Source organism: Syngnathus floridae, chromosome 5 (genome assembly GCF_059516105.1).
Source record: "Syngnathus floridae isolate MCC-2025c chromosome 5, RoL_Sflo_1.0, whole genome shotgun sequence".
Taxonomy (NCBI): domain Eukaryota; kingdom Metazoa; phylum Chordata; class Actinopteri; order Syngnathiformes; family Syngnathidae; genus Syngnathus; species Syngnathus floridae.
Window position 1 is genome coordinate 16,577,205 of NC_142417.1, and position 26,430 is coordinate 16,603,634.

The 26,430-nt window shown below is 41.5% G+C and overlaps 2 protein-coding genes across 7 annotated transcripts in view; one reads left to right on the forward strand and one right to left on the reverse strand.

Moving 5' to 3' along the window:
- sh3glb2a (SH3-domain GRB2-like endophilin B2a) overlaps positions 1 to 22,042 on the reverse strand; it is a 53,083-nt gene extending 31,041 nt beyond the window's left edge. For 3 of the 5 annotated variants that reach the window (XR_015858661.1, XM_088376568.1, XM_088376569.1), the window contains exons 1-4: positions 21,897 to 22,042; positions 21,299 to 21,440; positions 6,867 to 6,995; positions 6,297 to 6,430 (exon numbers count right to left, since the gene is read on the reverse strand). Coding sequence is in view for 4 of the 5 variants with exons in the window: in XM_088376568.1 (XP_088232694.1) it covers positions 6,297 to 6,430; positions 6,867 to 6,995; positions 21,299 to 21,440; positions 21,897 to 21,959 (468 nt within the window). In the remaining variant the exon portion in view is untranslated. The other 2 variants (XM_088376571.1, XM_088376570.1) reach the window with 2 other exon arrangements.
- Positions 22,043 to 22,233: 191 nt separating this feature from the next.
- The window catches only part of dph7 (diphthamide biosynthesis 7), a 32,461-nt gene continuing 28,264 nt past the window's right edge, over positions 22,234 to 26,430 (forward strand). The window contains exons 1-3 of one of the 2 annotated variants that reach the window (XM_088376566.1): positions 22,234 to 22,450; positions 22,693 to 22,872; positions 23,578 to 23,708. In XM_088376566.1, the coding sequence (XP_088232692.1) occupies positions 22,741 to 22,872; positions 23,578 to 23,708 (263 nt within the window). In that variant the 5' untranslated portion in view covers positions 22,234 to 22,450; positions 22,693 to 22,740. The remainder of the gene's footprint in view (positions 22,451 to 22,692; positions 22,873 to 23,577; positions 23,709 to 26,430) is intronic. The other variant, XM_088376567.1, reaches the window with a different exon arrangement.

Consider the following 26,430-nt stretch of genomic DNA (forward strand, 5'->3'; position numbering starts at 1 on the left):
CACTTCAGAACATTGTCTTTGCTCTTCTGAAGGTATTACTTCACCATTATCGATGTATGTTTTGGGTCATTGTCATGCTGAAACACAAAACGACGACCAAAACCCAGCTTCGAAGCAGACTGTTTAAGGTTTTCCCTCAAAATCTTCTCATAATCTTCTTTCTTCATGATTCCTTCTATCCTGACAAGATTCCCAGCGCCAGCTGCACTGAAGCACCCCCAAAGCATAATGCTCCCACCTCCATGTTTCACAGTCGGGACAGTGTTCTTGGGGTTGTATGCTTCTCCCTTCTTCCTCCAAACAAAGGCTACATCTCGGTGACCAAACAGCTCCGGTTTAGTCTCATCTGACCACAGAACACGCTTCCAATATTGATCACCTTTCTCCATGTTGATTACCTTTCTCCATGTTGTCCCGAGCATACTGCAATCTCGCTTAAAGGTGTCTCTTTTGAAGGAGTGGAGTTCCTCTTGGTCTGCACCCTCGCAGACCATTTCTGTGCAGGGCTCTTGTGACTGTCTTCCTTGAGACATCTATTCCAGACTTCCCCAAGTCATTATCTAGTGTCTTGGCAGTTGTTCGTGGATCTTTCGATACATCTCTGACTACCTTTCTTTCCAAAGATTTTGAAATCTTTCGCTTCCTGCCTCTGCCTTTGTTGTTCTGTACTGTGTGAAATTTCTTGAACTTCTTTATAATGCTTCTGACTGCAGTTCTTGAGACTTTGAATTGCTTTAATATACTTGTATAACCTTCTCCTTCCTTGTGAGCATCAACAATTCTTTTTCTTAAGTCAAGACTAATTTCTTTTCCTTTCACCATGATTGCAGACTAATGTGAACCACAGGTAAACTTCAGCCAAGCGTAATATTGAAAGCAACCTCTAGATTCGATTTCAGGTCAATCATTGAGAGCTTGGCAAAGTTTTAACAACTTGTTAGACCAGTGTTTTGGAATATAACTCAACAGATCAACCATTACTCCCACAGCGCTAATAATTTTGACCATGGTATTTTTTGGTTTTGTATGTAATGTTCTGCTTCTGAGCAAAATTATGTGTAATGAAGGTTTCCTAATAAATCTGATCTGCTCATAAATGCTGTGCTAAAATTTCATTGCTCTAGTAAATAGCAGTCAGGAAATATTCAAAAAATAATGACATTTTCAAAGGGGGGAGCTAATAATTGTGTCCTTAACTGTATATACCGTATTGGCCCGACTATAAGACGACCCTGATTATAAGACGACCCCCTCTTTTCAAGACTCAAGTTTGAAAAAAGACTTTTTGAACACCAAAAAGTATATTTTTTGCTATTTTTTTGTATTATTTATACAGAAAATAATTACATCTGAAACAAATGATCCTGTCGAGCTCTTGAAAGTGGCCGCACTGAGGACCATGGAAAGCTTTTCTCTGATTGTGAGCATTTTTTAGGCGATGTTTTTGAGCTCTCCATCTCCGTACATTACACTCTGTGTCACCATATTTCACAGCCGCTTTGCAATTGTTTGAAGACTCTGCCTCATTTATCACCATCATCTTGAAGTTTGCATCATAACTTCTCCTAGGCTGCCTGTTAACCTGGCCGATCTTCGACACACTTTTCTCCAGATTGTCGCTACGTTTCCGTTGGGGAGCGTGAGGACTGGATCGTGTTAGAGATTTGCTCACTCAAACAATATTTTGCAAGAACCACACGGGAGACAAGCAAGTTCTTTTTGGACACCTGCAGGTGGAGAGTTCACTCGCTCCAGAATGAAGTCTGAACCCTCGTTCCTGCGAGGGGATATTTATTAAGAGAAACAGAGTGGGGGTTTGGGTAAACTGGCTAAAGCCCTTGTCCTCTAGTCTAAACATGTCAGGGGATGTTTTACGACCTTGTGATAGGGAGGACAAGGTAAGGTATTTATTACCTGTTGCATTCCAACATAATCCTATGATAAAGATAACCTGGAAAACCCTAACAGATCGGATCGGAAGGTTATGCTCTTTTCGCCCCCGGGTGTCGAACACAAGAGGGAAGACGTGGTTCAGTTTTGATTGCTTTACTGAATTATTGAGAAAAAAAGTGGCTCATAGGGGCATACAGGCAAACTGGCAAAAGGGTATAGGCCAGCGGTGTCAAACATTTTTTTCGCGGGCCGCATCGTAGTCATAGCTTCTTTTGGAGGGCCATTATGACTGCCAACCCAAATAAATGTATGAGCACCTCATAGTATATACAGTAAAAGCCACAAAACAAACTGACAAATAACTCGTTTTCAAATCAGACAAGTAAAAACTGGTCAAATATTTAAAAATAAAAAGACATTATTAAAAGTGAAGACGATTTGCAATTCTAGTAATGACACAAATTTGATGCACAATTTGTCTTCGCGGGCCACATAAAATGTTGTGGCGGGCCGTAAGGAGGAAGTGCGGAAACGCTGTCGTGAATCAAGCCAAGCTGCAAGCTGTCTGGGAGAGACGACGAAAATACCGCACGGTGGATTAGAGAACCAACTTGTTCTAATGGTGCGTAGCTCTGCAACGACTTTGCACAACTGTCCACGGCAACAAAGGAAAGGTGTTTGAGACACAACCTTCAGGAGCCCGGTCTTCATGCTAACAAGGAAATCAGCTAAAGCGGCTAGCTGGTCTACGTTTCCAAACTTTACGCTATGCCGCCCCAAAAAATTGAGGGCTACGATGAACTCAAATCATCCATTGACTTGATACGGCAAGACCTTACCACACTCTTAGAGCACCAAGCCACCCTGCTCCAGCTAACATCTGAACTAACGGAGCTTAAGAAATTATCCAAGGAGAAAGATGAGAAAATCCTGTCGCTTGAACGGAGAGTAGATGCACTGGAGCAGTGCTCTCGACAAGAAGACCTCATAATCACTGGTCTTAAAACATCACACCGCTCCTATGCCAGGGCGGCGGGTCCTCCGGATCCCTCGACAGATGACTCTCCATCGGATGAACTGCCAACGCTTGAAAATCAGATAGTACAATTTTTCGAAAGTAAGCATATGGAACTCCAGAAAGGAAACATTGCCACTTGTCACACACTCCCAAGAAACTAAAAACGACCAAAAAATGCTCTGAAAATTATCATTTGGTTCGTCAATAGGAAACAAAGTGGATCTTTTGAAGCAAGGGAGGAAACTACAAGGAACGGGTGTTTACCTAAATGAGCACCTCACTAAGAAGAATGCTGAGATAGCCTGGAATGCACGTAAACTGAAGAAGGAAAACAAGATTCTCGAAACGTGGTTCAGAAACTGCAAAGTATGGATTAAAACGAACGGAGCAACACCAGATGATGTCAAAACTCTCGTTGTGAGTGAACTGGAGGAACTGAAGATCTATGGCCTGGTGGTGGGGGAACCTAACATCTACAATGGCTGAACTGATGACCATTAACTGGTACCTATGGACCCTCCTGACGAGAACGGTGGATTACAGCGGAGCACAACATGGCAAACAGAGACTGGCGGGGAGGACATCCATCTCAGGTAGACCGTCCCCTTCGACCCTTCATGCCATCCAGTGACAGGCTCACAAATGCAGGAATTTCTGTCCCACCAAATCTAGACTCTTTATTATTTAATTCATTTGACCTAGAGAATGTTAATGCTGGTATCTATGAGTCTTTCTTTAGCCCAGATACTAATTACACTCCCCTAAAATCTGTTGAATTGTCATGTGAATATTTTTCTGAAGATATGTTTAACAAACTGTGCAATACTCCTCCTGGCCACTGCCAAACAAATGTATTCTCCACTGTCCACTTCAATGTACGGAGTATCTCTAAATAATCATGATAGTCTAAAAACCTATTTATCAACCTTAACACATTCCTTTTCAGTAATAGCTCTTACTGAAACCTGGATGGTTGATAATACATCGAGGTACCCTCTCTCTCACTACACTCCTATACATTCCTGTAGACCAAACAACCAAGGTGGAGGAGTCTCACTGTATGTGACTGTTAACTTCAATTTATCTCCCAGAAAGGATCTAAGTCAGGCCTGGGCAAAATACAGCCCGCGGGCCACATCCATCCCTTTGTGCATCCCTGTCCGGCCCGCATGAGGCCAATCGTCAATTATATTTGATTACAACTTAATTTAAGAAAAAAATAATAAAATCTGTGTCGTGCGTGCAATACAACCGTTTTGCTTTTATTTCGAAAGGCATCACACTTCCATGTCACATTATAAGCCGCACCAGCTAAAATTCATGGATATATCAGTTTTTTTCTTACATAAGCCGCACCGGACTATAAGACGAACGTGCACACGAGTTTTTTTACCAAGAAAGACAGTACATAGAAAGCATTTTTAACGTTTTAATAACATACTTGAACATGTCTTTCTAAACATTGCCTGTGACGCAGCAGTAGTACCGCAGCAACGCGGAAGTGTACCATCGAAGTCTTCCTTCTTAGTGTCCGATTGGAATATCGTTAGATATCCTTCGCCTCACACTTTCTCAGTCTCTCTTTCGTCGTCGCTTTTATGCATTTCTTCGAGTGTGAAGACGGTCTGTTCATGCTAATCTTATTCATGCACGAAGCGCTAAATTACATTAAACTAGCGAGCAACACGTATAGCTTAAAAGCGGCATCATATGCATTTCTTTTGTCCCCCATAATGACGGTTTGTGTATAAAAGCTTCCTGTCTTTGTGTGAATGCGGGTGTGTGCATGATGCGCGAGACGATCACGTCTTCTTCGGCGCATTCTCTCTTCTTCGTCTGTCTCGCTCTTGCTTCCTGCTAGAGCGCCCCCTGGAGACCGGAGGCCGTAAAAATCCAAAAGTACGCTCCAGAGTAGACACAAGATAATGTCATCAACATCACATTTCGCGCCTCACGCAGAATGCGATCAAGACGGACATTACTGAAAGGAAGCCTTTATACACAAACCGTCATCATGGGGGACAAAAGAAATGCATATGATGCCGCTGTTAAGCCAAAGGCAGTCGATGTTGATGACATTATCTTGTGTCTACTCTGGAGCGTACTTATGGATTTTTACGGCCTCCGGTCTCCAGGGGGCGCTCTAGCAGGAAGCAAGAGCGAGACAGACGAAGAAGAGATAATGCGCCGAAGAAGATGTGCTAGTTTGTGTTTTGATCGTCTCGCGCATCACGCACACACCCGCGCTCACAGAAAGACAGAAAGCTTTTATACACAAACCGTCATTATGGGGGACAAAATAAATGCATATGATGCCGCTTTTAATCTATACGTGTCGCTCGCTAGTTTAATGTAATTTAGCGCTTCGTGCATGAATAAGATTAGCATGAACAGACCCCCTTGACACTCGAAGAAATGCATAAAACACTAACTAACTAAAACACGGACACTAAGGAGGAATACTTCGATGGTTTCAGTGCACAGGAGGAAGATGAAGACGGCTCTTTTTTTACTTTTACTGGTATGTTTTTTTTAACCAGCCCTGTTAGTGCTGTGCTACCGTGTTGCTGCTGTGTTGCTGCTGTGTACCGCCGCGTCTCAGTGACTTTGCTGTGTTACTTCCGTGTTGCTGCGGTATCACTGCCGCGTCACAGGCAGTGTTTGGAAAGAAATGTTAAGGTATGTTATTAAAGCTTTAAAACAAACTTTCTGTGTCCAGTCTTTCTTTGCTAATAACTCGCGTGCACACTTCTGCGTTGCTGCGGTACTACTGCTGCGTCACAGGCAATGTTTAGAAAGACATGTTCAAGTATGTTATTAAAACGTTAAAAAGGCTTTCTATGTACTGTCTTTCTTTGTAAAAACTCTTGTGCACGTGCGGCTTATAGTCCGGTGCGTCCTATGTAAGAAAAAAACTGAAATATCCCTGAATTTTAGCTGGTGCGGCTTATAATCCGGTGCGTTTTATAGTCCTGCAATTACGGTAACTAAAGAGAAGTTCGTATTTTCAAGATGGAAGTAGAGTATAATAGTATTAACGTTGCTTGTACAATACATCGTAAACAAAGTGTTTTCTACTGGAAAAAGAAAAATGATCACAGAAACATTTGGAGTGGCAACAGGCTTTGTGAAGCAGAGGTGCAACTAATGCTAGAGATCCCTGAATCTTGAATTGCTGCATTGAGTCAGCCTTTTATTTTATTTCAGTAATTCTCTATTCCATTTTTGAATTATGCACCTGGCCTAATTACTAGTTTGCTGATGTGCTTGACCATTTTGGGGACCTTTATTAGATATGAGTTTAACGTAAGATTAATTTAGATTAACATAATTAATCAATCTAATTAACTCATTAAAGTGACAGCCAGAATCGTTGCACACTAACCGAAATGGTTCTCCAGTCTCCTTCCAGAAAGTTCCTGAGGGGTGTAAGAAAACTAATGGCTGAAGAATGAAGGAACTCTCTCTCAGATGCTCCTAATCTTCTCTCACACTCGCCCACCTTGATTAAGCTACTCCCTGTAGGAAATAGAAATTAGTTGTTTATACCGCTGTTGCATTTGTCTTCTTTCAAGATAGGGAAAGAGCGTTAATGTCTTGCCGTTATCATAGAATAATAGTATATTGACATGAAGGGAATGGAATCACACTGATGAGTGTTGAGTGACTTAAGATACACAACTGCTTGTAAATCTTTTGTTTTCCTAATTGCTATAGAGAAGGCAGCTGAATATTGCACAGGAAAAAATTACATTTAGCATATAACAAGTTGGCTTGTTAGTAAAAAACATGTTATGTTTAAAAAAAACAAAAAACACAACAACTCAATAACACAAATGGTTTTCTGGACAGATTATGCATGTTCCAAGCAATAACTATTTGATTACGTTTTGATTAAATGTTTTCTCAGAAATGATGTGCGTGTATCCAACTTATTTTCAACATTAACACTTACCATATGGAGTGTCCGGACCAAATTTGTTCGCAGCATCCTGCATATAATGACCAAGAAGTTCCCCATTGGTAACTCTGGATGGTACTTCCCTGTCGAACTTTTCATAGAGAAACTCTTCAATTCTAGCACCTGAAAAAAAGTTACAGGGTTAATTTATGGTTTAAAAAAAAAAAAAGTCAAAGAAACATCAGTGGTGTTACTTAACCATATGGTCATTCTATGTCAAATCACACAAGCCCCCAGAACCTCCCAAGTTACAGCTGATCTTTATTTTATTTGTGCCTTTTGATGTCAAATAAAATAATCTGACATTTGAGCTTCCTAGTTTAAATGGTTTTTCAGTTATGGCCCGAAAATTTTTGGTTGCCACGCCCACTTTGGGATTCAGGAATTGCACAATTTTGGATCATATTTGTTAACCCTCATTGTTCGTTTTAAGCTTGTGACCAACCTGTAAATTGCTATATTTCTGTATGCATTTCCGAAATATGGAATGAAATGTGCCAAAAAATGTATTGCGTCATTAAAAAAAAGCACCTTTGAAGCATTAATACCTCTAACAATTGCATATCAATGCTGTTTTTAGGTGCCAACATTGATAAACAGGGCCAAGTGCACGAGCGGGGGTTGTTTCTGATGCTCAGTAAATGTAACTTATTCTGTGATTCGCATTTTACCAAACACAAGAGAAACTGTCCAGTTGTGGTAGGAATCACAGGGTATTTTCATATGATATCATAGGGACACATTTGCCAGTGTTACCAATAACCTCACAATACCATGCAATAATTAGGGTACCGGGAGACGAATTGGTTCACTAAAAGAAAGTACAACCTGTTCCATTCTACCGGGTGTTGTGATTTTTCAAGCTTTGTCAAAAAATAAAATGCAATGAGGAGATGAGAAGCCAAATGTTACATAAACCCATCAAATGAAAGCCTTGTTGAATCTGATCATCAACTGCTACTGAAAATTAATAACACAGATACTACACATCACTGCACGGCATCACTACAAAGACTTGGAGATTTTCATACCTACTCTATGGAGCCATAGAGTAGTCACAGATGGTGTGATGAAAAATAAAACAGGTGGAACTGAGTAAATGGCAGAAATAAAACCTGTCCCCTGTGTGCATAGCATTTTGATCTTTCCAGCTCAATGAGTACGGTACTTTCCAGACTATAAACCTCACTTGAATATAAGCCACACCACATAAAATTAGGGGAAAACCCTGTTTTGTTCCTATACAAACTGCATCAGACTATAAGCCACAAGTGTATTAATGTTTAGTTAACATATGTAAGAGAATATGCACAAAGGGGATTGTCATGAAAGAGATGGCTCTTTGGGGACGCATCCATTTTATTAACATTTTGACAAACAAGTTACCAGTACATACGTACATATTTGCATAAATTATTAAGTATATGGAAATTACAAGTAAGTATGAAACATGTACTGTGCTGTGTAAACTAGTACGCCGCTCATAGCGCTCCATAGCATCACTTTTCTCATCACTTCATTTCTGTCACGTGTATTACCAAAACAAATCCTCTTACAATATCCTATAAATTACAAAAAATCCATAGATAAGCCGCACTGGACTACATATAAGGGTTCAAAACTTACAAAAACAAAAAGTAGCGTCTTATAATCCAGAAATTGGGGTGATTTTTATAATAAGTACCGTATTATTTGGTCTATGAGTCGCATTCTTTTTTCATAGTTTGGGTGGGGGGGCGATTTATACTGAGGAGCGACTTATATCAAAGTCAGCTTTATTGTCAATTTCTCCACATGCCATATGTGAATATTTTCACAAATTTTCCCCCCCAAAAAAGTGAAACCGCGATAAACGAACCGTGATGTAGCAAGGGATTACTGTAATTTGAATTTCAAGTGACGTCAGCGGCGCGGCGGTTGTTTACATAAAGGACAAAGCTTCGATCACGGGATGACTAAGATGACAAAGGCCCCACGTACTACCGGCATCACTAGCGGCTTTGTTTGTAGGTGACACTGAGGACAAAGAGTTTGAAGGATTTAATGATTTGGAGTGACACAGAAGGTTTGAAAAACTATTATGGCTTTTACGCACGCCCAGTTCTACTCTACAAAGCTCTCTTTCACCTCCGTGGATGGAAGTCGGGGGCCAGCGATCGGCCGGGTGGCTGTCCGGGGACGGTGGATGGGGCTCGGACATGGCTTTTACGCATGCCTGGTCCTACTTTATAGAGCTCTCTTTCACCTCCGTGGATGGAAGTGTCACCTCCGGGGATGGAAGTCCACGCCGCCACACGCCTGGAAGTCCACACCGGTGCTTGGGGGCATGTGGCGGTTAACTATTTATGTTATAGTTATTTGATATATTTTATTTCGTGTAGCAACTTGTATATGTTTTTATCGTTACAGTTCAGTAGTTGTTGGCTCGTTGAACTCTTGTTTTGTTAAATAAAGAGCTGTTTACCAAACCCAAGTCTTTCCTTGGACTTAACGCTACAATATAGTTATATACTAGATCTGTGGAATAACGACGAGGCTGACGTCAGGGCGCACGCGCGGTGTTGTTGACAAAGGACGAGGAATTTGATCAATGGGTTTAATGATTTGGAGTGACACAGATGGTTTGATAATATTATTGCTTATATAATAGTTATTCGATATATACCGTATTTTCCGGACTATAAGTTGCTCCGGAGTATAAGTCGCACCAGCCATAAAATGCCCCAAAAAGTGAAAAAAAAACATATACATAAGTCGCTCCGGAGTATAAGTCGCATTTTGGGGGCAATTTATTCGACAAAATCCCACACCAAAAACAGTTATGAACGAGCAACAACAGGCTAAACGATAGCAACAACAGGCTAAACAATAGGTATGCTAACGTGACAAACACAAACAAAGAGCTGAGAACGGGCCTGACGTAACATATAGAGTGATTAAGGACAACTATTACATGAATAACATGTTTATAAAACCATCAGTGTCACTCCAATTCATTAAATAGCAACAACAGGCTAAACGATAGGTATGCTAACGTGACAAACTCAAACAAAGAGCTGAGAACGGGCCTGACGTAACATATAGCGTGATTAAGGACAACTATTACATGAATAACATGTTTATAAAACCATCGGTGTCACTGCAATTCATTAAATAGCAACAACAGACTAATCGATAGGTATGCTAACGTGACAACCTCAAACAAAGAGCTGAGAACGGGCCTGATGTAACATATAGGGTGATTAAGGACAACTATTACATGAATAACATGTTTATAAAACCATCGGTGTCACTCCAATTCATTAAATAGCAACAACAGGCTAAACGATAGGTATGCTAACGTGACAAACACAAACAAAGAGCTGAGAACGGGCCTGACGTAACATAGAGTGATTAAGGACAACTATTACATGAATAACATGTTTATAAAACCATCGGTGTCACTCCAATTCATTAAATCCATCGATCGTTCTTTGTGAACAATGGGTGCGCATGGCTGAGGGCGCTTGCACTTCAAAATATTCCACAGGCTCATATAACGATAGATAAACTATATTTCAAATAACTACAATACAAGCCAATAATATTATCAAAGTCAAAGTCAAAGTCAGCTTTATTGTCAATTTCTCCACATGCCAAAGACACACAAAGAAACCGAAATTTCGTTCCCCCCTATCCCACGGTGACAAGACATGGCTCACAACAGACAAACAAGTAAACAAGTACAACAAAAGCGTGCTGAATAAATAATGAATAAATAACACAACAATAAATAAATAAATAAGAGGAGCAGAAAAAAAAAGGAGCAAGTGCGCGTACAGCAGACATTCCCGAAAATAGCGCAACAGTGCCGCACGCTACGCAGAAGGGGGTAGCGAGTTCAGGGCCCTAACAGCCTGGAGAAAGAAGCTGTTGGCGAGTCTGGTGGTGCGGGAGCGCAGGCTCCTGTACCTCTTCCCAGAGGGCAGAAGGTCAAACAAAGAGTGAGCCGGGTGACTCACATCACTGGCAATCGAGGTTGCCTTGCGGGCGAGAACCATCCGTGCACTTTAATTCCATTAAATCCATCGATCAAATTCCTCGTCCTTTGTCAACATCGCCGCGCATGCGCCCTGACGTCAGCCTCGTCTTTATTCCACAGATCTACTATATAACTATATTGTAGCGTTAACAAAGTACAAGGATAGACGTGGGTTTGGTAAACGGCTCTTTATTAAACAAAACAAACTTCCAAGCGTGTGGCGGCGTGGACTTCCAGACAGACCGGGCGTGCGTAATGGCCATATCCGAGCCCCATGCACCGTTTGCGGACAGCCACTCGGCCCCCGACTCAGTAGAGTAGGACCGGGAGTGCGTAAAAGCCATAATAGTTTTTCAAACCTTCTATGTCACTCCAAATCCTTAATTCCTTCAAACTCTTTGTCCTCCGTGTCACTTACAAATGATCACCGCTAATGATGCCTGTAGTCCTTATGTGGGCACGTTTGTATGTAAACAACCGCCGCGCCGCGCTACTGACGTCACTTGAAATAGTAATCCATTGGTACATCACGGTTCTCCAAACCTTCTTTCTGCTGCTCGATTATTGTTTTCAGCTGCATATTTTACAACTTGAAGTTTGTAACCTGCAAAATATGAGTTTCTTTTTGGTGCCATTTTTCTTAAGCCCACCCAGTTGATGAGTCACGGCCAACGGTGAAATTTAGAGCGCCCTCATCCAGTTTCGTCTGAAAATATAATTTTTTTTGGTTGTTTTATCAAAGTCAAAGTCTGCTTTATCGTCGTTTTTTTTTTATATACTAAGACACACAAAGAGATTGAAATTACATTTCCACTATCCCTTGGTGAGATAGTACACATATGCATACAAGCAACACACAAAAAAACCCAAGAAGGCACAAACAATGAATAAATAAGAGTGTTGAATAAATGATAAATAAACAAATAATAATAAATAATAATAATAAATATAAGAGGAGCAAAAATGGAGCAAGTGTACATACAGCAGACAGTGGACTTGGATATGGTGCTTTAAAGTGTTAATTGCTTTATTTGATGTTTTCTCTATTTTTTATGTTTTGAATATGTTCAAGATAAAGATATAAAAGCATGTGAAGTGATCAACTATACTAAAAATAACATGGGAAGTGGTCAACTATACTTGTAAGTGATGTCTTAATGATCAAGTAAAAATTTGTGAAAAAAAACATATATAAGTTGCTCCTGAGTACAAGTCGCCCCCCCACCCAAACTATGAAAAAAACCGCGACTTATAGTCCGGAAATTACGGTAATTCATATATCGTTATATGGGCCTGTGGAATATTTTGAAGTGCAAGCACCGTCAGCGGCGCGCACCCATTGTTGACATAAAGGATGATCGATGGATTTAATGAATTGGACTGACACAGATGGTTTTATGAACGTGTTATTTATGTAATAGTTATTTGAATAACTCTGAATGTTACGTCAGGCCCATTCTCAGCTCTCCGTTTGTGTTTATGTCACATTAGCATACCTATCGTTTAGCCTGTTGTTGCTCGTTCATGTCTGTTCTTGGTGTTGGATTTTGTCAAAATTTCCCCCAAAATACGATTTATACTCCAGAGCGACTTATATATGTTTTTTTTCTTGTTATTGTGCATTTTATGGCTAATGCGACCTATATTTCGGAGCGACTTTTAGTCCGAAAAATACGGTAATAATTTCATTGAGAATAATGTTTGCTTGCCATAATGCTCTACTCCTCAAACATAAAAATAATAGTATATTGTCAATATTGAATTTGATAACTTCAGCTTGCTAACATCACATGCACTGTGATTGGTTGTTACCTGAGCCTTGATTACATGTCATGTCACATTAAGTTGACAGCAAGTGGCAAAATGCATTTTAAAAGTGTTGTTTGTATATAAAAATAATAATTTATAAAATAAATTATCAAATTATAAAATAATTTATCAAATAAATTATGAAAGTCATTATAGACAAAATACTTAATTTGTATTGCTAAAAATGTCTAAACAAGCGATACGGATAATGGATGGATGGATGTTTAGTAACACGTTAATGCACTGAAAAATAAGTTTTACAGTCTGAGCTTCATAGAAAAAAAACGAATCTGTACAATAGACGAAACTAAATAGAGGATTAACACAACAGGGTAAAGAGGCAAAATACTTACTAGTGTGGTCAACTGTAGCATGGAGAATCAAACAAATAAAATGTTCATAAGCGACAATATTTTGTGTGGATGAGAGTGAGTTAATGAATGAATGTAAAATAATGTTTTTAATCAGAGGTGGGCATTCCAGTCCCAGGGACGAAACGGTCCAAACGGACACTCCTTTTGCGAACGGGCGGGTGCCTAGAAAGTTGAAATAAAGGACGAACTGAAGTGGGTTTTTGTCCATTCCTGTAATTATCTGGAAAAAGTGCTGACTAAACTTTCAGTCTACACTAACATGGAAGTCTGGCAAAGATAGGGGTTACTGTTTGTCTCACGTGTGTAATCCATACATTCAATCTGAACGCGAGTGTTAAAAAGAAACAAAGTTAGTTTCTTCTTATCTGGGGCAGACTCAAGTGAAGGGTTTTTGATAAAAGTTCTGCTAGAGGCAGGATTTGAAACTCTTTCTGACAGGGGATTCTGCTAGACTTTGCCAGCAAAGCCTCACAATATGTTCGAGTTCGCCAGGTCAGATGTGCGTCTTCCCCCACGATCGGAGCCAACACACCACCAGACGGTGATCTGTTGACAGCTATGCCCACCTCTTCCACCGAGTGTCAAAAACATGTGGTCAAAAATCTTATGACAACAACAAAATCCATCATCAAACTGCGGCCTAGGGTGTCCTGGCGCCAATGGAGACCCTTTTGTTTGAACAGGATGACAAGCACAGATGGTGATCGACGGACCTCCTTCCATTCACACTCCTCCAGGTCTCACTGTCATTAACCACTTGAGCATTGAATTCACCCAGCAGAGCGATGGAGTCCCAAGAAGGAGCACTAGCTCTACAGAAATCCCCCCATCTGAAGGCAGAAGGGGGCTACCGTCTCATCCACTGGGGTGAACCCCAATGTACAGGCGCCGAGCCGAGGGGTAAGAAGTATGTCTACACCTGCTGGGCTCCTCTTACTATGGGCAACTCCAGAGTGGGAGAGAGACCAACCTCTCTCGAGAAGACTGGTACCAGAACCCAAGCTGTGTGAGGCGTCAAGTCCCACTATGTTTAGTCGGAACTTTTCTGCCTCGCACATCAGCTTGGGCTCTTTTCCTGCCAGAGAGGTGACATTCCATGTCCCAAGAGTCAGCTTCTGTAGCCAGGGATCAGACCGCCAAGATCCTTGCCTTTGGCTTCTGCCCAGCTCCCTGTGCACCCACCCCTTTGGCCCCTCCCACCGGTGGTGAGCCCATGGGAAGAGGGACCCACGTTGCCTTTTCAGGCTGTACCCAGCCAGGCCACAAGAGTGCAGGCCGGCCACTCGGCGCTCGTCTTCAAGCCCTACCTCCAGGCCTGTTTGTATTCTTCATAAAGGTTCTCTGAGCCATCCGTGGTCTGGTCCTTCACCTCGGACCTGTTTGCCATGGGTGGCCCTGCCAGGGGCATAAAGGCCCCAGGCGATAACCCCTCAGATCACTGGAACACTCAAACCCCTCCACTACGACAAACTGAGAGCTCATAGAGGGGTCATTATGGTTTAATCACACTTCCATTGGCATTAATTCGCCAATGATTTTTTTTTACTACAGTCCTACAATTCAAAGCCAAGTATATCAGCACATGACCAAACATTTGTAGAGACATACAAGCTAGCGTGCAGAATGGGGATGAGATGATTCATGCCCAAATAATTCAAGCAAGTGTGTTATTGCAAATGTGTTTATGAACTGGTACCCTTCACCTAATTATATACCCAAAAAGAGGCTCTCAGATTCAAAAAAGTTAGTGAACCCAAGGAGTTGCTACTGTTACCGACCGGCTGAAGCTGATAGCATGATGAAAGATTACAGTTGAGGTCCAGTGTTGTACCTGAACGCGTAGATTGGACGAAAGTTCATGAACTTTTTCATAATGTGGACGAACGTGACCTGAATATAGCGCATTTTTACTTTGAAAACATTGTGAACTTGCTCATTATGGGGCACGAACGGTTTTGAATGGAAGTTCACTTTCCTTCAAAGATGCCAGGTTTTCTTTTTTTAGACTTCAAAATAAAACCCCGCTAAACACATTGTAAACAAAGCTTAATCAGGTCCAGCCAGAAACAGTCACACAGCGCAGGCGTCATCAAAATGCGACAAAAGCGTGATAACAGACACTCCAATTGCTGAAAAGTCAGGTTGTGTGACAAGCATTCCCACTCGGCCCTTCTTGACAAACGGTAGCGATAAGGTATCATCCTGTGAAAGCAGGATGAACTACAAATTAAATTAACTTTTTTTTTTGTTCTTTTAGTGATTTATTAATTTACCGTATTTTCTGCACCATAAGGCACACGTAAAAGTCTTTAATTTTCTCAAAAAACGAAGGTGCGCCTTTTAATAAGGTGCGCCGTTTGTGTGGACCAAATTCCAAAATCTGTAAAGTTGTTTTGTGTGGCTTCCGTAATATAGAGGCGTAATATGAAGATCCGATGAGCCAATCAGAGGACTGTACGTAACACGTTGAGTACGTACCTCCGCCGTCATTGATAAATAAATACTATTGTGCAAAGAAAACAGCATTAGGACCCTCTAAAATGGCATAGACAATGAGACATGCTTACGAGGCACAATTAGAGCTTTCTAGAAAGCCAGGATTATTGTAGAAAAGCAACGTGACAACGACAAGAAGGAACTTGGCAAGTTTAATGGCAAACTTGCCCAACTGTTTAATTTGGATACAGAAGATGAGGACTTAGACGGATTTGCGTATGAAGATCGATAAATAATAATGCAAGTACAGTAGAGCAGTGTTTCCCAACCACTGTGCCGCGGCACACTGGTGTATTGTGAACAGGATCGCCAAACCACTGGTCAGTTAGCGCAAGGCCTGGTCAGCCACTTGCTAATCATGCATGCGTGGCCAATCGGAGAATCTTGAGATTTCATGTTGTGTCGGTCTGATTGTATTGCATCGGCACATATTCAGTTTATGTGTGTGTTGCTGTGTGCTTTTGCTAACAGTGACACTATGACGGCTGTGGTGCGTTTGTGGCCCAATGCAAATCAGAGCATGCAGTTCAACAGGAGAACCTGGATTGTTCATTTTTCACCAACATAAAATACACAGTCAAGTCGAGACACCTTGACTGTGATAGCCACTCAGCTGCTGTCAGAACAGCAGAGCGTCTTTAAAAGTGACTTTGTTCTTATTGTCGCAATATTTATAGAGCTAGTCTAAAACAGTAAACAAAGTCATGTTGATTTTTGGGATTTTAATCACAATCACTTTCAATAGTTTATTCTTTACACTGTCTACATAAAACCTTTTTAAATAACTGTCACTTTTATTTAAAAAAAGAAATACAATTTAAATAATACTTAGTATTTATTTTTATTAAATTATTCGACACTCCATACATATATAGGAATAGGACTTTACGTCTTTCGTTGTAATATAACTGATATTAATATAGAAGCTGGTGTAACACTTTTTTTTGTTCAAGTCAAAGTCAAAGTCAAAGTCAGCTTTATTGTCAATTTCTCCAAATGCCAAAGACACACAAAGAAATCGAAATTTCGTTCCCCCCTATCCCACGGTGACAAGACATGGCTCACAACAGATAAACAAGTAAACAAGTATAACAAAAGCGTGCAGAATAAATAATGAATAAATAACACAACAATAAATAAATAAATAAATAAGAGGAGCAGGAAAAAAAAAAAGGAGCAAGTGCGCGTACAGCAGACATTCCCGAAAATAGCGCAACAGTGCCGCACGCTACGCAGAAGGGGGTAGCGAGTTCAGGGCCCTAACAGCCTGGAGAAAGAAGCTGTTGGCGAGTCTGGTGGTGCGGGAGCGCAGGCTCCTGTACCTCTTCCCAGAGGGCAGAAGGTCAAACAAAGAGTGAGCCGAGTGACTCACATCACTGGCAATCGAGGTTGCCTTGCGGGCGAGATGGGAGGTGTAAATGTCCTTCAGGGAGGGGAGCGAAGCACCAATAATCTTACTAGCCGTATTCACTATGCGCTGCAGGGCCTTCAAGTTCTGTTCAGTGCAGTTACCACCCCAGACAGCGATGCAACTGGTGGTGGTTGGTGGTGTGCCTTGAGATTTTTTCCAATGAAAAGGTGTGCCATGAATGAAAAAAGATTGGGAAACACTGTAGTAGAGTACATGGTTAAACAGTAGAATAAAGTACAACCAAACTCACTGTCTTTCTCCCGTGACATTTTTTTTATGTTTACCGTAAGTCATGGCTTGCATGCACCCTATAATGCGGTGCGCACTATGTGTGGATTAAATACAAAATAGACCCCGCAATTGAGTCTGCACCTTTTAACCCGAAGCGCCTTATGATGTGGAAAATACGATTTATTTAGAAATTATTTAGATTAATTTATTTGGGCTTTGCACCCTTCGCTCTTTTATGTATCAAATTACAAACATTTGCTGGTACTTTGAGCAAAAAAAGTTAAGAAATAATACATCCACTATGAATTAAAAGTTAGTTAAAGCAAGTATAATGTAATTTTAAATGTTTTGCACTTCATTTGTACATCTTTTGTTTCCAACCTCAGTCTGGCACCTACGGCAGATCGTTTTTGTGTTTGCACATTCTGGACCTCAGTCATGTTTTTGTTTCAATTCATTAAAGAAAAAGACAATTCAAGCAATTTTCTATTGAATTGAAGATTGTAAGGCAATAGCAGCACCTAGATACTCGTGTGAATGGAATGGGTGAAAATTACGATTTGCCAGAGGGTAACAGCTCGCAGCAACCTTAATTTTGATTGGGGGAAAGATAAGAACTATAAACCTTTTATTTTTTTCAACAATGAACTTTGGACTGAACTAGTTCATTTTAAAAGTTGTGAACTGAACTTTGAAATAGTTAATGTAGAAAATGAACTTTTCCAACAATGTTGAGGTCTGATAGGCAGGCATGGCTCCTTGTGGGGTTGATATTGGTGAAAGCAATGATGGTAAACTCTCAAGATGCTATTGCCCGTGGAAGTTCACACCTGATCATTTGGTGACAGCTTGCTGATTAATGTAAGCTACACTAAATGAAAAGAGCTATGTGCAACACATTTATTTTTGAAAACTGTTTTAACATATTTTACTATACAGGGGGTCCTTGGTTTACAACGTTGATCCGTTCCAACGCAGCGATGTAAACCAAATGTATATATCGGCTACAACCTTCCTGTGTGGAGTTTGCATGTTACTCAAGGCACTCCAGCTTCTTAACACATTTCAGTAACATCCATGTGTAGTAGGTTAATTGAAGAGTAAATTGTATGTAGGTGTGAATGTAAATGTAAAGTATTATTTTGTCTAATCGGCACTGCAATTAGCTTCAGTCCGATTTGTGTGTACATTGCTTTTCTGTCAAAGTCAACTGGAATAGGCTCCAGCTCACCCACAAGCTTAATGAGGACAAGCACTACAAAAAGGATGGTTAAAATGTTTTAGTACTGTGGGTACATTTAGCCACAATTCATCATTAGAGGCCATTCTAAAAAAAAAATTGTTTTTTCTTTCAAAGGTCCATTAGTTGCAAATTTTTGTGATCTGTCTCTGGGTTTGGTCCTTACCTTAAAAAAATAGCAAAGATTTACGCTGTGGTATTTTCATAAATGCTAATATAAAACAAAGAGAAAATTGTGTTAGGGGGTGTAACCCCCTAGTCTTGTTTGTTTCTACCTACTAAATGGATTCTGTTGAGTTCTGGTTTTCAAAGCTCAAAAGGCTCTTCAATGGGCTGACAGGAAAAACAAGATTGGGTGCCCCATACTATAGGGGGGTGTCCAAACTACGGCCCGCGGGCCAACTGCGGCCTGCGGTCCAGTTTTTATTGGCCCGCAGCAAATTCTGAAAACATAATTGAATATGGCCCGCACAAGAAGCTTGAGCTCAACTCTGTTGCACTTCTCAGTTTCAACACTAGATGGAGCCCGCCAAACAAACAAAATCAAGCGAAGAAAAACCTTTACCGCTAGTCACCAGAAATGGCTGCACTAAAGAAACGCAAAATTGCAAGTGAGTGTAGAAGATTTCAAACACGGAGGGAAAATGGGTATTTCTTCAAAGAAATCAACGGAAAGTGTTTCTGTTTGATTTGTAATGAAGATGTTGCTGTGATGAAAGAGTATAATGTCCGTCGGCACTATGAGACCAAACATCAGAGCTACACATCGTACACCGGTGCTGAACGAGCACAGAAAGTTAAGCAAATGGCAGTTAGCCTGCAAGCTCAACAGCAGTTTTTTTTTCGTGCCAACAAAATATAGGAAAACTCCACAAGAGCAAGTTATGAAGTCGCTAAACTTATTGCCCAGCACGGCAAACCGTTTTTAGACGGTAATTTCATACAGCAGTGCCTCAAAGTCACAGAAGTAATGTGCCCAGAAAAAGTGCCGGATTTCAACAATGAGAGCTTATCCAGAAACACAGTGGTGCGGAGAATTGAGGACTTGTCAGCGAAAGTGAAACTCCAGCTGAGAGACAAGGCTTGTGCTTTTGATTTTTACTCAATAGCATGCGATGAGAGCACAGATGCCACAGACACCGCGCAACTGTTAATTTTTTTGCGGGGAGTAGATGATAATTTTTGCTGTACGGAGGAGCTGCTTGATATGATGAGCCTAAAAGGCACAACGACGGGAAAAGATATTTTTGAAGCTGTGTCAGAGGCAGTTGAAAAGATGGGGCTTAAATGGGACAAGCTCTGTGGAGTAACAACGGACGGAGCTCCGGCCATGACTGGCGAGCGCAAAGGAATGGCATCGTTGGAGTGCGCCAAGGTAAAAGAGAGCGGAGGTGAGGCTGTTAGGATGCACTGTATAATCCACCAAGAAGCACTGTGTGCCAAGACTGTCCAGCTGGGCGATGTGATGAACACTGTCGTAAAAACTGTCAACGTAATTCGAGCGAGAGGACTGTACCACAGAGAATTTCAGGCTTTCCTATCTGATGTGGATGCTGAATACGTAATACGATGTACTCTACCACTCTGATGTGCGCTGGCTCAGCCGCGGCTCTGTGCTGCAGCCGTTTTTTTCACTGAGATCAGAAATCGACCAGTTTTTAAAAGAGAAGGGCCGACCTCTTCATGAGTTAAGTGACCCTCTGCGGCTGGCAGACCTGGCATTTTTAGTTGATCTTACGCATCATCTGAATACACTGAACAAGAACCTACAAGGCAAAGAACAGCTGGTGCCACACCTGCATGCGCACATGAAAGCCTTCTGCGTAAAGCTCCGCCTGTTTGAGACACAACTACGAGGCTTTAATGCTGCACACTTCCCTGCGCTGTCTGAAATCAAGTCTGCTTTTCCAAACGCTGACCTTTCTGCTAAAAAGGAGAAATATGTGTCTGAGATTTCCTCTCTCATGACGGAATTCAACCAGCGTTTCCAAGATTTTTCTGTCATTGAAAAACAAATCAAGCTGTTCTCGACCCCCTTCCTGGTGGATGCAGAAGAAGTGGAAGAGAGTCTGCAGTTAGAGCTGATTGAATTTCAATGTGATGATTCTCTGAAGAGTCAGCATCAGCTTCTCCCCCTCCCCGAATTCTATCAGAGTTTGGATAATGCCAAGTTTCCTCTGATGAGACGCCACGAAAAAAGAATGATGAGCCTGTTCGGCTCGACATACATATGTGAACAAACATTTTCTCTGTTCAATCAGAACAAAAGCAGACTGAGAACCAGAATAACTGATAGCCATCTCTGTGAAGTCCTTTGTGTCTCAACCACCAAACTTTCTCCTGACATGTCAGCCATCCTTCAATCCAAAAGACAGCATCACTGCTCCCACTGAGTGCAATGTTTTTCACAATACACAGTATTCATGTGTCAGTATGTCACCTCTAGTGTGTGGCCCGGCCCTTTGTTTATTTTTCTGTATTTGGCCCTCACTAAAAAGAGTTTGGACACCCCTGCTATAAGCAGTACACATGCTGCAATGTTACATAGGTAGAATTTTACAGCCATGTCAGTTCAGATTGAGTTAAGTACTTTTCATAGTGAAGCTTGTGAAAGAGTAGATAAATGGCATAAGGGCAGAGAATATTTTGAGAATATTTGATTTTGTGTAGTGTGGTATGTATGGGGTTGTACTTTTTAGTTTAACATGAGTGAAATTCACTCAAATTATATCAAAAGGAGCAGTCACTTCATCTTATTTGGCTATGTCCACCCTTGTTCATAAGATGTACTTTTCATTTTCATTTGATCCCTCAGGATTTCAATCTTGTGAAACGATGTCTTACTTGGGTTGGGCTGCAGCAAGACCACTGTTTGTCTGTAGATCTTCTCAGTCCAGTTTTTGGTGCGGTCCGCACGGATCATTAGGTTTTCATAGTGAGCATCCAACTCAGTTTTCTCCACCTGGCCCAGCTTCTCCCCTGTAAACTGAAGCAGCATGCAGTCGATCTACTGCAACACGTTTTTCCTTAACCTTTGTATCTTCAAATACGAAACTAATACCTGTCATTCTTCTGTCACTGACACTCATGCCATCAACATGTATGTGTCTTACTCTTAGTGTAGTATAATCAGGCTAAAACAATGCTAACTAAAAGCAATGTAAGCATGAACCGAAGCATGCATATTGTGGATAAGTTGTTTTATCCGCCATGTCAATTTATGGTAGCGTTTTAGCCATGCAACTACACACACAAGCGCACGCACGCGCGCGCGCGCGCGCGCGCGCACACACACACACACACACACACACACACACACACACACACACACACACACACACAAACACACACACGAAGCATTTCACGGCGAATTATTATAGGTTCGAAATATATGGTAGAATGCCAAAGCATCGGTCCGCAAAACCAGTGCGGGATTTTATACCTGCACAGCCCGTGTAAAAAGCAACCCAGCACCCATGGCAAGCCTCTTCACGTTAAAATCCATCGTGTTGATGTCCGAGCAGGGCTAGAGAAGAGGAGGTGTTCCACACCGGACACAGGCGATGTCGCGGCTCGAGTTATGAACCTCTGACAGTCAGACGTCACGTCAACACCCATTTTTCTCAATTATTATGATTATTATTCAAATTACTCACATTCGTAATCATGTTCTTCATAGACAGATATGCAACACACAAAACATTGTTTTAGTTGCAACTTTTTTTGCGATGCAAAACTAGCTTTTATGATGTTTTGAAAAGTGTACTCGTCACGGGTCATGTTATGCTTTATCTCACTAACAATAATTAATATGTTGGCTTAATTTTGGGGCACCATTTAAATGACCACGGGTGTGGTATTGTTTTTTTGTCTTGTTTTGTTTTTTGTTTTTTTGTTTTGTTTTGTTTTTTGCGATGGGGTGGAGCATACACCGGAAAGCAAGGTGGCGCTGCTCAACCTGAATGCCAGCATCTTCTGTGGTCGTAAGAAAGCAACGTGAGTTTGTTTATACGACATCTATTTAAATTTCTCTCATTGTTCGATTGTTGCAGACTTGTGTTTGTCCTGTTGTCGCGTTTTAATCGCTGTTGAATAGAGTAATATATTACTGCAGTCAAGCTAACTATCTTTTAAGCTAGCTACCGATTTATCAGATAAGTGAGCCGAATATTGTTTTGTTTATCTGCCCTTGGTTTTAGTATCGATACGATAATAATGACCAACTTTACATGAAACAGCTTTCAGGCTGTTGGACCAGCGCGTAACGTTATGCAGAGCAATTGGGCATGGCTTGGAAGTCACGAACCCGCAGTTTGCAAGTGTTTGACACAGAGCTGAGTGCTGACACAGTGGAGTGGTGCCCTGTCTCGCACTGCAACAGATTCCTGGCCTGCGGCACTTATCAGCTGCAAAAAGGGGTGAGTGTCGTTTCTCTGTAGTGTTATTAGTTTGGTACTCGTCGATCAAATTTCCAGCTATTCTTTGGGAGCACAAACAATTCCTTTTTTTTTTCTTTTTTTGACTGGACGAAGTAGTCTGAGGTTGCCCTTGACGCCATCAGTGCTATGGGTTCTTCAACTCACAATTCAAATGTAACAAAAGTCGACTTGAGTTGATTCAAGGTTGATCACTGACCACAGCAAATCACCAACATGTCTCCTCTGCATCTAGCTCTGCGCTTACTCCAATTCTTTTAAGTCTTCCATCACCACAACCATACATATATCTCCTCTTTGGGCTCCCTCTTTGCCTCCAGGTGGCTCCATTTCCAACAGGCATCTATAAATTACACGACAAATCTGACAACACACAACCAAGAGATGTCACAAAAAATATGAAATATGCCTTGCTTGGGAATGACTGTTGTAGCCATTGCTCGAGTCTGTCAGCCATACACCTTGTCTGTTCTCACTGCCTTCCTTTTAATTAAGTATTGATGGAGTTGGATGAACAATTGAGACAATCTATTTAGTAACTTGTGTTATTAAGTTTTGGATCAGCAGCCGACAGTATTCTTGGCTTTGCAAAGCTAAATAATTTATACCGTCAACTGACTACTATAAACAATGTTTCCATTTTCCTGAACAGTGATGAACATTTGCACTTTTACATTTCTGCTGTAGAAAGGAGAAGAAGATGCTGCCCCGAGCCGGACTGGTCGTTTGTACCTTTTTGAATATCAACGAGAAGCTTTGAGTCCTCCTCTCACTGAGCTGCAGCGCATAGAAACACCTGCCATTTTAGATTTGAAATGGTAAGAACCTTCAAGACATTCATAGATAAATAACAAACTGATGCTGACAATGACAGTGGTATCCTCTCCTTTGAGGGCTGAACGATTTTGAACGATTTAAATTGTGATAATTTTTTCAAGGTCATCTGTTTTCTTCATAAACACAAGCAATAATATTCATTACGATAAACAATATCAGATGTAGCGTACATAAATGAACCGTGAATTAATATGACAGTATTTGTACTTCAAATAATTTTTAACTTAATAAACAGTTTGACTTGTGAAGACTGCAAGTAAACATTCATTAGGACAACTTCACAAAATTATGCCAAATAAGTGTGATGCAAACATAAACCAGGAAACGATCAGATCACAACAATAATGCAAACAGTGTTGTCTTATCGTGGGTTATGGGACAGTTATTGTAGAAGAACCATTTGCAAATGCATGACTCGAGTCCCAAATCTATAACCAGAGTCACAAATACCGTATTTTCCGGACTATAAGTCGCTCCGGAGTATAAGTCGCACCAGCCATAAAATGCCCCAAAAAGTGAAAAAAAACATATATAAGTCGCTCCGGCGTATAAGTCGCATTTTCGGGGGCAATTTATTCGACAAAATCCCACACCAAAAACAGTCATGAACGAGCAACAACAGGCTAAACGACAGCAACAACAGGCTAAACGATAGGTATGCTAACGTGACAAACACAAACAAAGAGCTGAGAACGGGCCTGACGTAACATATAGAGTGATTAAGGACAACTATTACATGAATAACGTTTATAAAACCATCAGTGTCACTCCAATTCATTAAATAGCAACAACAGGCTAAACGATAGGTATGCTAACGTGACAAACCCAAACAAAGAGCTGAGAACGGGCCTGACGTAACATAGAGTGATTAAGGACACCTATTACATGAATAACATGTTTATAAAACCATCGGTGTCACTCCAATTCATTAAATAGCAACAACAGGCTAAACGATAGGTATGCTAACGTGACAAACACAAACAAAGAGCTGAGAACGGGCCAGACGTAACATGTAGCGTGATTAAGGACAACTATTACATGAATAACATGTTTATAAAACCATCGGTGTCACTCCAATTCGTTAAATCCATCAATCGTTCTTTGTCAACAATGGGTGCACGCGGCTGAGGGCGCTTGCACTTCAAAATATTCCACTGGCTCATATAACTATAGATAAACTATATTTCAAATAACTATAATATAAGCCAATAATATTATCAAACCATCCGTGCACTTTAAATCCATTAAATCCATCGATCAAATTCCTCGTCCTTTGTCAACATCGCCGCGTGTGCGCCCTGACGTCAGCCTCGTCTTTATTCCACAGATCTAAGATCTAGTATATAACTATATTGTAGCGTTAACAAAGTACAAGGATAGACGTGGGTTTGGTAAACAGCTCTTTATTAAACAAAACAAACTTCCAAGCGTGTGGTGGCGTGGACTTCCAGACACGAGAGCTCCATGGCATAGGACCGAGCGTGCGTAATGGCCATGTCCGAGCCCCATGCACCGTTCGCGGACAGCCACTCGGCCGAGCGCCGGCCCCCGACTCAGTAGAGTAGGACCGGGCGTGCGTAAAAGCCATAATAGTTTTTCAAACCTTCTATGTCACTCCAAATCCTTAATTCCTTGAAACTCTTTGTCCTCCGTGTCACTTACAAATGATCACCGCTAATGATGCCGGTAGTCCTTACGTGGGTACGTTTGTCCTTTATGTAAATAACCGCCGCGCCGTGCCACTGACGTCACTTGAAATAGTAATCCATTGGTACATCACGGTTCTCCAAACTTTCTTTCTGCTGCTCGATTACTGTTTTCAGCTGCATATTTTACAACTTGAGGTTTGTAACCTGCAAAATATGAGTTTCTTTTAGGTGCCATTTTTCTTAAGCCCACCCAGTTGATGAGTCACAGCCAACGGTGAAATTTAGAGCGCCCTCATCCAGTTTCGTCTGAAAATATAATATTTTTCATATGTAGTTTTTTGTTTTGTTCATTTGGTTGTTTCATCAAAGTCAAAGTCTGCTTTATTGTTGATTTTTTTTTTTTTTTCCATATACCAAGACACACAAAGAGATTGAAATTACCGTATTTGCCGGTGTATTGGTCGACCTTTTTCGATCCAAAATCGACCGAAAAAAATCGACCTCGACTTATACACCGAGTCATAAAATTTAACTTCGTATTCATCGCTTCAAATGTGATGGTAACCAAGGCCGTTTCTCATGCATCTCATTGTGCGTTGCACTTAGAAAATTTGAACCGGGCGGCGTGCGCGAGTGCGCGGCCCGCTGGAAGTCGAATGAGGCGCCGCCACCACCTCCGCGGTGCTTATAAACAGCCGATCCGCTCGGCGGGGGCTATTTTCGGCCACTTGGCTCGTGCGCACGGCCTCCCGGATGTGCCGGGCGGGTGCGCGAGCTCGCCGGCCGCTGGAAGTCGAATGAGACGCCGCGACCACCTCCGCGGTGCTTATAAACAGCCGATCCGCTCGGCGGGGGCTATTTTCGGCCACTTGGCTCGTGCGCACGGCCTCCCGGATGTGCCGGGCGGGTGCGCGAGCTCGCCGGCCGCTGGAAGTCGAATGAGGCGCCGCCACCACCTCCGCGGTGCTTATAAACAGCCGATCCGCTCGGCGGGGGCTATTTTTGGCCACTTGGCTCGTGCGCACGGCCTCCCGGATGTGCCGGGCGGGTGCGC